Source organism: Myzus persicae, unplaced genomic scaffold, assembly GCF_001856785.1.
Source record: "Myzus persicae strain clone G006 unplaced genomic scaffold, MPER_G0061.0, whole genome shotgun sequence".
Taxonomy (NCBI): Eukaryota; Metazoa; Arthropoda; class Insecta; order Hemiptera; family Aphididae; genus Myzus; species Myzus persicae.
Window position 1 is genome coordinate 19,861 of NW_019100958.1, and position 15,370 is coordinate 35,230.

A 15,370-nucleotide genomic window follows, 5' to 3' on the forward strand; every position below is an offset into this window, starting at 1 on the left:
TACAATAAAAACTATGAAATATAATACCTAATTGAATTCAATATTTTTGGTTTTTCCTTGTTATTTCGATTACACGGTATATATTTTATACCTACAGGCATATTATAGGTATATTATACTGCACAATAAAATATATAACCATAAACATGTGTTTTTCGTCCGCTACATAAAACACTAAAACAGTATAATACAGTTAGTATTTGATACCATTTTAGTCATAGTATTTGATATCTGCAGGATACAGGCGTGTAGGTACAGTTGGAAAAATATAATATTATGTTTACTAAAGGAATATTATACATATTATCTAATAAATAACAATATATTTATTTTATTGTGTTACAATATATATATATATATATTACGTACAACTATAGACGCTTGCAACAATAAATATAGGAACTAAGAGAAAATAAAATATGTTATAAAAAAAAAAAATCACTTATAAAAGTTAATATCGATCTGCTCACAAGACGCGTGGATAAAAATAAAATAGAGATTACGTTTTAAATAAATACACTGCAGTCTTTCTTGACGAGTTTCGCGCACTCCGATTATTTATTACTAAGACATATTATTATATTATATACCTATGTTATGCGAACGAACGCGGTATAAAAAAGGAACCGTTCGACAAATACGACTGCGTACACATTTATAAACAATATATTATAATATTATTATTATTATACGTGTGTACGGAGTGCGTATTAAAATATATTGTTGTGAATTCAATTCGTTTTTGCGCCCGCCGCGGGCTACTAATAACTATATACAGCATAGGTGTTATTTGAACGATACATTTTGAAAACATCCAACCTGTGTTTATCATTATTATCATTATTATTTTTAATATTCACCGAGTTATGTTATACAAATTTTATGATATTGTTATAATGAGAGGAGTCGGATATGTCGGGAGTATAACTCGTCGAGTCGCACCAAGACGGACGGAAGTCCGGCGTGGCGTATTCTTGTATGAATATAATGGGTACTATTAAAATCCCCCCCTGAAGCCCCCAAATATTTCCTAACCCAACTCATAACTTCGTAAGCTTACATTATAATAAATTTAACACGCGTTAATTGACGTTTCCTCCCCCTAAGATTTCTGACCATATGTACGCTGCATACTTTGGTCGGCCAGTGACCGACGACGTTTTTTAATCAAATTGATATTAAATAATATACTTTATCGCATTATTTAGGTACATTATACGTTAATATTATACTGCTGTGCGTCATCATGACGCGTGTGAACGTGAATGTAGTAATAATAATAATAATAATAATAATAATAATAGCGTAGTGTATTATTGTCGTCACATATTGTGCAGGTGTGCATATTGAATCGTCGTAAAATTAATTTTCGCCGTCGTTCGCGTAAAGCAAAATAACCACTTTTCCACTGAACTATACAGAGGGAGATACACGGAACGGCAGTGGAAAACAGCAACAAAAAAAAAAAAAAGAACAACAAAAAACGAAAAAGCCAGTTAAGTTATGGATGACCCCGTGTATATAAGGTAGGTATATATAGCAATATTATTGAAAACATAATGTATGTGTTATATGAGCGCACGGCGGCGCGTGCAACAGATATAATATATTATATGGTAGTAGTTATAGTAGTAGTAACTAGAAGTAGTAGTAGTAGCAGTGGTAGTAATATCGCTAGTATGTATAGTATTATGGCATAAAATATAATAATATAATATGATATTATCATATGAGTTACAGTGGCGGAGCTATATGCCTAGTGTGTCGTATGATGACACTGTATCCGCGGGCATATGTTGGCGCCGTCACTGTAACATACACACACATTTTACTGGTGTGTGCGTGTGTGTATTATATCATATAAATAATATCAATAATAATGCGCGGCGAGTGGGTTTTGTGTGTGTGTGTGTGGGGGGAGGAAGATTTCCGGTCGTTCTGCTGCTGCGGCGGCGGCGGCGGCGGTGGCGGAGTTTAGGCCGCGATGTACGCCAAGTGGAAGGCAGTGCACATCATGGTGACCACGTTACCGATGCCCACGAACAGATGCACCTGCCTGAAGGCCTTGTGGATGGCCATGTAATGCGGGCAGTCGACCAGCGGGCCCAGGTCGTAGTGGCCCACTTCGTTGCCGACGCCCGCAGACTTCTCGATGGCCGTCTTGACGGTGATGAGTCGCAACAGCGGCGGCACCACGTACAGCCGAATCATCAGTTCCAGCAGGAAGCACAGGCTCAACACGAACAACTGTCCGGACAAATAAACGAGAAAAACGCTATTATTTTTGGCCGTCGTTAATTATTATTGTTGCGGTATTTGCACCATATTACAGGTATCTACAACGTGCCTGAAGTTGTGATCGTTAATCAGCTTATAAATATAGTCATAATATTAATGATGTGGGTACCTATGTAATCTGCAGAGCGAGACGTCTGATGGATATCTGGTTTTAGGCTTAACGTATAAACAGGATAGATTTCAACTTCCCCGAGGGGAGGGAGATATTAGTCAGGATGTTACGGTTCCTCGAGACCACCTAAGTTGCAGAACCATGGTTCGTCCTATATTACCCATGATAACTTCCCCGCTTTGGCACATTGACGTTTAGTTGCTTTAGCCGATCGTAGTCACGAAGTTAAAAATGTACTTGATTTTGTTATTCTTCTACATTATTATCAAAAATTAATTTAAAAGCATCTTCTCGCATCAGACTGCGTCGTTCTGTTCCATTCCACATCCCAAAGTTTTATTTTTTATGATAAAAACCAACCACTTCGTCGTTACATGTCACAAGTCAATTTGGACCTCTCCTTTTTCTTTTTCTTAAAATATTAAATTATTGTTGGTTTATAATTATAGCTATACAGCGGTTATTGTTATTAAATAAATAAATAAATATTTACTCGTTAGTTATTATTATATTTGAAAGTCTAAAGGTAATATAATATGGCATTTTATTTTTTATGATGTCGCTTTGACTGTAGGTATATTATATTTATTTATCTTATTGTATCTTGTCCTTAACTCGTTCACCAGATATTACGATACCAGCAAGATCGTATTTCTGAAAAACTGCTTTCGAATTTAATACTGAATGTAAACGCCTACACCCACCCTACGCGAGTTGCAACATGAATATGAAGATAACTTGTAAATGAATATGACTGCGGCAGTGCGGCTGTCAAGTTATGTTTGTCGCGAGTAAATCATATACATGAACGTTGAACATGCACACATTAAGTATAATATTTTATTTTATATGGTATTAAAGATGCATTGAGACTGCGTCTAAAAGGTTTATTGAGGTATATTATCCAATTATAACACTTAATGCGTTGACAAAACCGACTTGACAGTCAAACGTGTACCCATAAAGCGATAATTTATTATTGTTGTAACGGGTTATATTACTTGTTCCAGAGTAACGCAGTATGGTATAGGTATTATATTATAATATATTACCTGTGCATCGGACAAACACAGATATGGGTCCCGACTTCCCGGGTACAAAATAAAATTGTACACAATAGGCGCCTAAACCCCTTCGCAGAGATCAGAGATAAAGATGTCGCGCATTGAGAAAAATCCACATTCACAACAGTCAACAATTCGTCGTTATAATATATCACTGTCAACGACGTGTCCTCGTCTACAACACCCTGCACAACCGGAGGCCGTAAATAAAATATATTATTATTTCATGGTAATAATTGTATAGGTATCGTACTGATCTACTGCCGTGTACTGAATTATTGTCGGGCCCGCCTACATAAATACCGTACACAATATTTACCAACGTTCGAAAATGTGTGGATCTAGAACCAGGCGATGATTTGTCCAGAATATAATATATAACGCACTACAATAATATGGCTACCTGGTTACCCATAAATACCTATACACAATACTGCCTAATACGTCGAGTATATTTTCTGTTTTTTTTTTTACGGCCAGTCATGTTGTAGTGTACCTACTACCTGCAACGACCTACCTACAAACGTGCGTGTACACGGAGAGTCCTGCAGATGTATCAGGATGAGCGCGATATTGGTGGTATTAAAAGTGGGCGCAGTGTTAAGACCTTATGATTAATGACTTAACGACAAATAATTTGGATGTAATCGCCAACCGCACAGTATATGCCAATAAACTCTGTTCGCTACATTCGTGGTGAGTTGTAGACACGGGGTGATATACCATTATTTCAATATGTTAATAGTATGCCTATTTATTATTATAAATAAATGTACAATATATTATACCTACTGTATTATACGTATACGTATATATTGGTATAATGGTGCACACCTTGAATGTAGCGACCTGAGTTTAGGCATACTATATATGATTTGTGGTTGTGTCCAAATAATTTTACAAAGATATAAACTTGTTTTTAGTATTACTATTATCTATTATTATATTTACATATTGTTTATACCTGTAAATACGTGTGTACGTCCCACACATTGGCAGCGACGTGCATCTTGCCGAATTGGATGAGCGTGATGGCGCTTAGCAGACTGTTTAGCGAAAAGTATTTGGGAAACAGAATCTTTTGGACGTCACCGAAAGCGTGTCTGGCCAAATTGAAGTACAAGCTCAATCCTGAGGAAATGAAAACAAACAAATAAATAAATAATACTCTCTGCATTAGTGAGTATATAGAGCAGGTGTTTAAGTATACCGTGAATGTAGGACGGTTATTTAAAGCTCTACTTTTATTCAATTTATAGACTTAAATATTTAGTAACAATAATTGCATAAAATAGGTATTATTATAAAAACACAACATATAGTTAATTTATATTCAATCATATGATTGCCGTAAATTAATTTTGGCATTGATAGAATTGACTCAATTCAATTGAGTATACATATTATATAAGACGGCGGAGTGGAGTAAAAAATCTCACTTTATAGTTTTATTCTAAAACAAAAACCCTATTGGACTTGAGCAATATTAATAACCGGACTCAAATATCTCAAGCCTACGGGGATAAATTAAGCACACCTCGTTGACATAATAATTTAAGCCAAGTCCATGGATTTATCGAAATATATTCCATAATTCATGTATAAATTTATATTTCTAAATAATGTGCTTGCATCCGTATTCCGTGTAGGTTAGAGATTATTATAGTAGAAGTTTTCAAAATTTTTCAAATTATTGTTTTTTGAGGCCGTGGCTGGTTCACGCCTCACGAGTGTTGATTATCCCGTTCCATACTTTCACGTACCTAAGTCGAACAGTTGAAAACCGAAAAACGAGCGCCACGACTATGTACTGATTCCGGTGCCAATAAATTAAGCGGCTAAATTTATAATGACTTCTCGTCTCGTTGCTCGTATTATCTGCCAAAAACCTCGTAAACAAGGGGAAAATAGTCATCGAGCGTGTGTATATAATTAATGCTTCGCATGCCCAAAAAGCGAATCGCCGTCCTAATAGTCATCTCGTAGGTACTATTGCACGCGTAATCACAGTTATTTTTAAGACTCAAAATATTAAATATTTTCGAGAGTTTGCTCTATAAGAATATAGCCGAGTATATTTATAAAACTTGGTGCACGTATAAGCACCTATCCGTACATTTTAGTCAAGATATTATTATAAATATCATAACATATATATAACAAAAAGTGCACTCTCCTGTATAGTAGCTAGGTACGACTCAAAGTTCAAGGGGAACGAAAAAAAAAATGTACAACCTTAACATACACTATAACATAATATTATAACGATGCGTGTGAATTGCGATAATTGAATTAATGAATCATAATATACTTGTATATACGCATACGATTTACACGTGTATACAGAAAATTGCATTGCCGGCAGTCTATAATATAGGTCGGGCGCATAGTTTCGTCTTAATTTTTATTTATATAATATTATAAAGATAGATATAATACAAATCCTTTGATGTGACAATAAATTCGATCAGGTATCGTTAAAAATAACCTATACATTTCGTTCACATTAAACCATCGATTGCGGATGTGCGGTTTTGGATAGATGAATATATTAAAACGATAACCATAATCTATATAAGCACTTATTATTAATATTCGAGCGGAGCGAAACGACTGTTAGAAAATAAAATCACAATCGAGAGACGATCGACTTTTTATTCACGCACGATCCACGAATGTCGCACGTGCTTATAGGTACCGGCTGCGACTATAATATAATATTTACCCATTATTATTAATTATTATTATGATTTACGATTAGGAAGTGTTCGTAATATGGCAAACGCAGGCACACGTGCCAGTTTTATTATTATAATATTTTTTTTTTATCGTCGACGATTATAATTTTTTTTCGTTGTGTTGTGTTTTGTTAACGTTTTGGTCCTCTACATAAACGGCGAGGCCATCAAAAACACCTGCAACTTGCTCGGCCACTATTTACTCACCGGAAATGAATGTCATCCAGAACTGGGCGCCCACGTGCGTGCAGAAAGCGGCCAGGTAGACGAAGTTGACGAAAGTCCTGGGCTTGACGCTTTCACCGTTGGCGTTTGACGCTTTCTTCATGTCACCGGGCAACATGGACGCGGCGACCAGAATGACGGCCAACGCCATTATCACGTGCGCCGGTTGCGTAAAGAACAATACCCTGAGAGATGAAAAACGGTCATAATAAAATAATTGATCATAATAATAATTGGATATTGCGTAAACTATATACAGCTAATTCGACACGAAATTCAGCGATTTTTCGGATGATTATAACGCGGTACCTACTCAACAACATTTCTAAAGCCAATAATTGGTTAGGTATTATTATAATAAACAATTATTTGTCGTATAATTATTCTTAATATTATTATTGTGTATTTTTATTTAATTTTTTTTAGCACGTCATTATAATAACATGTCCGTCTGCTCATTACTAGGCGTGAGCAAATATGTAACTTTATTGCGTCTAATTTAACAGGTTTAACGTACAAATATGCCAGAAATATTTTATAAACGATATGCATAACTACTATTCTGTTTACATTTATTAGTTACCTGTTTATTTTTATCCATATTATTTAATAAATGTAATATTGTTTATTTCCTCATGAATATAATATGCATTATGGGTGTAGAAGGATTGTTCTTTCAACAAATTGTATGCGTTTCTATTGCTATCTATGTATCTGTAGTAAGTTACATAATATTTTGTTTTGCATAAACACATTATAAATTGTGCATAATAATCGTTATCCTCAGAAATTCAAGCAATTTTCTTTAATATCGATACGAATTGAACTTTGAAGAAATCGTATTGCATATATTTTTAAATAATTTTGAAAAATGTAGACAATTTGGCTCGTAAAAACTAACTCGGCAGATGTTCTATATTTTTGTTTTAATTGGCATTTAACTATGAGTATTATTAATAAAGTTTCACTTTGAAGCTTGGTTAATTTTGCGTCGCATGCACTCCCGCGGTAATGGTTTCAAAAGTACCACGGTCCGCAAATACACTTTAAAAATAAATATTCTTCAAATCAAATAAATAACTAGATACATGACAAATTTAACATTTATTTTTCACTTTATTATTATAACGCTGTTTAGGAAAAGGCACGTGACATTTTAAAAATAATTATTGAAAAAATAAAATTGGGTTTATAAATTGTATAGTATTTTAAAGTATAATATTTATTAAAAATAAAATACAGGAAGTGTCTTTTTATAACACAAGTACTACATTTAAATGCTGTTATTACTATCTACATTAATTACGACCTCATTGTAGTAATTATAAAACAGTTATTGTTTTTTTAATTTAGCAATATTTATTTGTTATGTAACAGAAATAACCAAATAATTTACTTTTAAAATTGTATAGCTGAAATATTTTTTGGTCAGACTTAAAATGTTGGATGAATGACTTTGTTTTGTAGCTTTTAACCAAATTCTCGGGTTGGGAAACAAATTTTATTTTCTCCCTATCTTCGAAAATGTATTTATGACACTTATTGACACCCATACCTTTTTGGAAAACACTGTTGGGCTAGCCAAAATAATTTGTCACTTAGGATTTTACCCTTTCTCCGCCCACCACTTCAATACTTTTGGTACATTTGACCTCGAAGTCCATCCATTACAAACATCGGATGTTTTGGTCGGCTGTCGCCTGTTGCCAGTTAAAAACTTTAAATATAAGCATATATTAAGTATATGAGTATATATAGGTATGTCGAACATGATTAATGAAATTATTTTTGTTTAGAGGATTTATTAACAATAATATTATTGAATCATTCGGTCTAATTTTAAGTCAAGGCAGTTCAAGGCAAAATTAGTTTATAGAAATTAAGCCGTATCGTTTTGAAATAGTATTTATTAGGTGTTTGGAGTTTGCTGATTAATGATTAACGAGTAATTTTAAAAATCATCAATTGCAATATTAGTAAGCTATTACACTTCGCCGTGGTCAAATTTTTTTTGGTATTACTTTTAAAGGACAAATATTTAAATAATACCTACATGGTCACATTAACTGCGATTGTAAAATACGAGATATAGTATTGTTTTGAAAGAGTCAAGTGTAAACAGATTTTGGTCTAAATTCCTTCAAATAAATAAAAACATATTTGAATGTGTTATAAATGTGACGATTTTCAATGCCGTTTATTGTGCAGTGAAATATTATTATTATAAAATGGATCGTGCAGAAGCTACCTACGTCATTATAATAGCTATTTGGTGATGTATTTGTCAAGAACACGACAGAATACGACACTAAAGTATGTTAATTAAATTTGTGTTCAAACATTTTTCTTTGATAAATGTATGTGTGTACACGCAACGAAATTGATGTTTTACATATTATAATATAGGTGCTCGAGTACCTATAGAATGGAAACAAAGGTGTAATACAATATGATACGAAATATAATACACTCAACGGTGTTCAGAAAACCACACTAAACTTTTTAGATCGCGAAAAGTACACCATTTATTATAATGTAAAGGTAGGTTGTGTCCATGACATGTCCCTAATAATTTTCCTTAAGATTTTCGCAACCACATGCATATTGATTACCTATAGGTACCTACTCTACATTGGCCAACTCGATTGGATATAACTTTCACATCTCACGTCTCGTTTCGGAACGACGACAATGGCGTATTTCACATTTTTATCTCGGAGAATCGCAACGTCCAGAATATTCTGACAGCCGTCTAGACTCCAGACGACCGTACACGCGAAAATGTTTAATGTTACACGTTTAAGTGCCTCTTTATATATTCTATCGACTTACGCTCAACGCACAATGTATACACAATATTATGCACATCATTATATACATATTATTAACAATTATGCAGCCTATTGACGTACGCGAGTTAAACAGGCTAAACAAGTTTGAACAACCCGCTAGTGGATAAATAATATGATTTTAATGGATCGCTGAGACGATAAATAATTATTGTCAATGAAAAATAATATGAGTAGACAGCGATTTTCCTAGAACTCCGAAGAGGTCGTCAATCAAACAAGTACAGGAATAATGTGGTTAATTCGGACACGGACATAAGTAATAGAATAGGTTTGTGCACGATTAACTACCACAATATTATTACAATAATTTATATTTTAATATTTTAATTTTTCAATTATTTTTTGAGGAATACATCCTCAACGTCTTTCAAGTCTACAAGGATCAGTGGAATACTGAAATATTGGTAAGTATTATTATTTCTGTGCTCTTCACAAGTGACGGAGTTAACATATTTTCTCGGCGGTAGTGGTCCACCATTATTAAACATATTAATTTTCAAACAAGTTATTACATAAAAAAAAATATTATTATTATTCGTGTCTTGTCGGCAGAACCTTTTTCCAAATATTTTTTATTATCTCAGAAACAAATAATAATACATTATATTTTGAATATTGTGTACCTGTCTCAGAGTATCCTTACCCATATGGAATCTAGAGACACGGACGGACATATTTAACGGTTTCTATATACCTCTTTGGGACATCGTAAATAGGTTTCCTAATTTATTATTAGTATTATTTATTAGTAATATTATGCTCACTTGTAAGCCGGCGATTTCTTCAAGTCTCCGAAGAACGACGTGCACTTTTCAAAGGTGCTTCTGGTGAGGGCGGTCAGCACGTCACCGGGTTTCTTCGGGTCAGCCGCCGTGTGCGCCTTGTTCTCTTTGACCAAATATTCGTAGGCGGCTGCGTGGGCTGCCGGCACCCTGAACAAGTGGTGTGGATGACCGTGTCCGTGTTCCGACTTGTGGTTGGCCGTTCCGCACATTGTCGTTGTCGTAGTCGTCGTCGTCGTCGTGGTCGTCGTCGATTTTATACCCTCTAAAGCGGTCGACGGTCGACGAATTGGACGACAGGAACGGGAGACGTCGGGAACAAAATCGTCGTCGGGCGAGCGTTTTTATGGAACTGCAGTGTTCGAAAAGCGCGGTGGACCGCGGCGTGGTGCTGCAGCAACCTGGTTATGTGTGTAGACGGTGTGTCGGCGAGTGCGTGTCGGTCGCGGTTGTCGTTTGCAGTGTAAAGGACCGCGTACAGCACAGGACCCGTCTTATATATAGGCGGCGCGGCGGCATCGGGCACTTGGCCTACGTGACCGACGTACAGGCAGCGTTCACACCGCGTCGCATTCGGCCGCGCATTATCGTGATTCGTTAACCGCCGCGCGCCGGACGTTCGCGTGCACAACACATCAACAACAATAACAATATAATATTAAAATATTAAAACAGATACAATTCCGGGCGACCGAGTTCCCGCCGCCCTTTGAGAACGCGAAGCTGGCCAATGAAGTCGCACCGTCCTGATGTGGGTTTTTGCGTCGCACAGCACATCGTGACAAATAAATATAATATAATATAATAGTATCACGAGTCACGACGACCTATACCCACCCGGCAGTACCCAGTACCCACAATTCAGACTTGCAGTGATATGCAAGGCCGGGCTTCATTTTATTTGTTTTTGGTCTGGTCGAGTTTAATGTCAAAAAATAGGAAAAAGTTCATTTAATTTCTAGTCAACTAATTAGTCGACTTTGTTAAAATCTCGTACACGATTTTCTGCGAAATTGAAAAAAGTTCATTTTCGTTTTTGTTTACAACATTGCCGTAAATCATTGGTGCAAATACCGACGGGGGAGGCAAGGGAACAAGCTCCCCCCCCCCGACCGCTGATTAGCCATTCCACTCGAAAAAAAACCCCGAAGATTCTACATCAACATCGTCAGTCCCCCGTTGATTTCACGTTGGTTGAAAAACATCAAGGGAAACCTAAAAGTAAATAGTTAGGTTAGAGAGTTGAAATAAAATTAACCTTCTTCAACTCGACTTTAACTCGTTAAGCTGAGATGCTTTGAATTTAAAAAAATCTATAATACGTATAATGTTGTTGTATATTTTTACGGCAAAATTAATTACAATAATACAATACGATATATTAATATATTATCACAATGATATTGTAACGTTGTCGTACCACAGATGATTATAATGATAGGCCGCCGCTCCGCCATGTGGCGATAGGTGCCTACAGGTGCCGTGCCCTACAGTCGGGGTCGCGCGTGGCGCCAAACTTATCGTTCCGCGAAAATACCTTATTTTTGACGACCTCCTCTACACCAACATATCTGTATGATATATCGTACATACTCGGAATCCGACATAAACGAGAGTATTTTTTTTTTAACACTTTTGCCCACGTCACGACCGCTCGTGGAATCTCAAACAATTTTTGTCTCGCACGCGTACGTGCATTGCGGTGTTTAGAGAGACAGTCCGGCGAGATATACCTGCTCATAACGACTATGGGGCACGGGTTTTAATGTGAATTGTGAATTGCATTGTTTCGAGGGAGCCCAAAAACATTGTTTTTCGAGCGCAAAGATCGTTTCACACGCACCGATGTCGTGATCTTAAAAATCAAATTATTATTTTGTACATTTTTTAAAACTATTTTATTTTTGGAATTTTTATGGATTTCTTAATATTTGGCCATTCAAGTATTCTTTTCAAGTATTTTATAAGAACAATTTGATACGAATGTTGTTTATTTCGCTTAGTCATATTATTTGTATCACGTATGTTTTTGCCAATGTACCAGTATAACGTACCTACCAGACAAATGCGGCGGCGACTGCACGGCAGTCTCACAAAGTCACATCGCGATAGCGTCAAATTTCTTAAATTTAAACAATACAATAATAGATTTATGTTCAATCATTTCTATTTTAAATTAAAAATAATTCAAAGCAATTATTTTAACAACGCTTCTTGAATTTTCCAAACCTATTCATTTTGTAATTATACATAAAATACATAACAATTAAACTAGGTAAAAACAATTGGTTACATGCAGTGGCGGGCTGAAGGGCTCAATTTCGACCAATCCGTGACTATGGCTCAAAATTATATGCTGAGATCTGACCTCTTTGCTCTTTCGGTCACATTTTATTTACATCATAACTTTGTTATAGGTAAATATGGGGGTAGGCGGTGGTGCTAAGTACTTAATTATGAAAATACATCATTTCAAAGTTAAGTTCGGTCCGCCACTGTTTGGATCGAGTTTCACGGCTGGAATTACGTTGCGTTACACAATAAAATATCGTGGATAATGGATATAGAAAATGTAAAAAAAATAAATACCGACCAAAGAACCAACGGTTGCGAAGTTAATTTCTTATAACAGTAACGCAATTATAATCTGTTATTAAGTCCTTTATTTAGATTGAAAATCTAAATATAGACTACAATATATAATGGTTAATCAATGATTATAAGTTTTTAAACACCCCCGTTCGCCAATTGGCTAAATATAATTACACACAGCGAGATTCTATAATTCATAAATCCGCGGTCAAACGTACGCCCGAGCCACCTGTCTCGCGGTAAGCTCTGCCGAGACAACCACCGACCGGAGTCCATATAATTGTTATAGGTTATAGGCATATCTTTACGTAGTTATTGGACGTGGTTAGCGGTTAACCACAATATTATTTTCCATTGGCATCAGTTTTACAAACGGTCATTAGCTCCCATCTCACGGACGTCCGATATCCCATTGTAACGACAACTTTTCATTGAACCTTTTCCGTGCCCATGGAATAAGTGGGTATTATATAATATAACATTATGCATAGGTACATAATATATGTATGATGTTGTGTAGTGAGACGAAATTTCGGCAAAACTATTCTTGATTCTTGAACGAGTACTCTCTGTCGAAGATTGTCAAGTGTGTCGGTCTGCTCGTAAAAGTAGCCGGTAGGATGCATATCAGTCACATACCTATGTGCGGTTATATGACCATATAATTAATTATTCACGGGTTCTTAAAAGAAATAATGACAATTAATTATGCACGCATTATGCATCTTGCTCCCACTAATGCTTATTTATAATTGATTGAATCTGGGTACGTATACATTATGTATATGTATTTGAATGCACAGGTTTGGTAAAACAGTCACGTGACATAAAAATATTAAGTCACTATTTAATGATAGTATTACATCATACATAATATTTTATGGATTGTGTATAGCACAATAAGTTACTGCTCTGCAGCGTTATTATATTATATTGTGGTCGACGTTGACAATGATGGTATCGTTGAAGGGTTGTGTGGAGTGATGGAAAACTAAATCTCCCCAAATATATATACCATTTATAAAACGGTATATATGATCTCATATACCACTTAAACTACATGCCATAATATCGACCGAGTATTTCGAGGTAGTGTGAACATTCAGCTGTAACGTTTTTATTTATAATTAAAGCAAAAAAAAAAGTTATTGTAATTATAATAGTACCATATTAATTATTTATACATACTATTATTTTAAGCGATGATAATATTGCTTCTAAAAATAATATTTATTTTTATTGTTGACTAGCTATTGTGTCACTAAATATTTTGAATAACACTCGATACAAAACAATACACGTCTTTTACTCGTCATGCACTATAATAATACCTACCATATTGTAGTGTATATCACTATATAATAGATAGTGATATATGATTTATTGTTGTTGACATTTTATCATTTATCGTCAGATCACCTTTTGCAATATATAGGTATAACCAGGTAGGTAGTAATAACTGAAATAAATATTTAGGACCAAGGCCTTTTTTCCTCGTTTGAACCGCGAGAGCTCGTGGGAATTGCTTTTTCATTAGGTAAGTACGTACATCGCATCCGGAACGAGTGCTACTGCTGCCTACTGCATTATGATATGTGTTCACCCAAGTCTGATCTCGAGCTACTCAAAAATTATACCAATGAAATGAGACTTTGCGCATTGAAATAGCGTTTTGGTTTTATTATCTATGCAGTTGAATATATAACGTCCTCCATAACACTATATGTAGAGCTACTTGATTTATGAAATAATATTGTAAATATAGGTACGGACGTAACAGTAGGTATATATACCAACATATTTTTAGCACGCGTGCAAATATGCATTCAATGCATACAGGTGAGTGAGACCACCTTTGATATAGCTATAAAATATGATAGGCAAGATATATTTTATTAGAACGCAAGTAACACCACATGGATATATTATTATAATGATAATACAAGCATGCGATTTTATAAATAATTTAACTATAACAACTATATTATAGTTTATACATCATGCTACACAATATATCACAATCGCTTTGCTAGATTATAAAGTAGGTGCCTACATGACTGAATTAAAATCTATATCAAAGCTTATACTAATAATGAGTTTATACTAGTAATAAGCCGCCTTATTATAAACTATAACCTTACCATACCTAATTATTACCTATCTTGGAACCACAGCACAATATTAATACACGACTAGGTCTATCGTATTCAATGTAATTATCCTATAGCTATTTAATTGAGAACTTATACATTTTTCTATTTATTTATTATCAAATAAAATAACACTGTTCAGAGTATGACGATAAGATATGGTACTGGAGTTATTATCACAAGTATACATACAATTTGTATTATAGCTGTTTGTGGACGATAGATTTCTCACTTTTTCTGGAATAAATCGTCATTTCAATATTATATTGAATTATTCGTGTAACTTATCTATGGATAATTGTTTAAAACCGTGTCAGCGTATATAATTTTTAGCACCTACATATGGCTACATTAGTTATGATTTGAAATTTAAAACTATGAAAATTAAAAATCACATGAATTCAAACGTAAAACAGTAAACATAATGAATATTTAATATTTTAAAATGTAAATGTATAAAATTATGTAAATAATACTGGATTTTGAAATGCAATTGAATCATATTAAATATCATAGTGAATTTGATCTTTGTTCTAATGAGAAAATGCGTTTGTGCA

The 15,370-nt window shown here is 34.7% G+C and overlaps 1 protein-coding gene across 1 annotated transcript; it reads right to left on the reverse strand.

Moving 5' to 3' along the window:
- Positions 1 to 631: 631 nt before the first annotated feature.
- LOC111027043 (transmembrane protein 205-like) lies at positions 632 to 10,564 on the reverse strand. The gene is made up of 4 exons (XM_022305254.1): positions 10,054 to 10,564; positions 6,420 to 6,622; positions 4,439 to 4,605; positions 632 to 2,247 (listed from the first exon to the last, which is right to left on the reverse strand). Exons 1-4 carry the CDS (start codon positions 10,281 to 10,283, stop codon positions 1,975 to 1,977), a joined length of 873 nt encoding a protein of 290 aa, XP_022160946.1. The 5' UTR covers positions 10,284 to 10,564; the 3' UTR covers positions 632 to 1,974.
- Between the last annotated feature and the right edge of the window lie 4,806 nt (positions 10,565 to 15,370).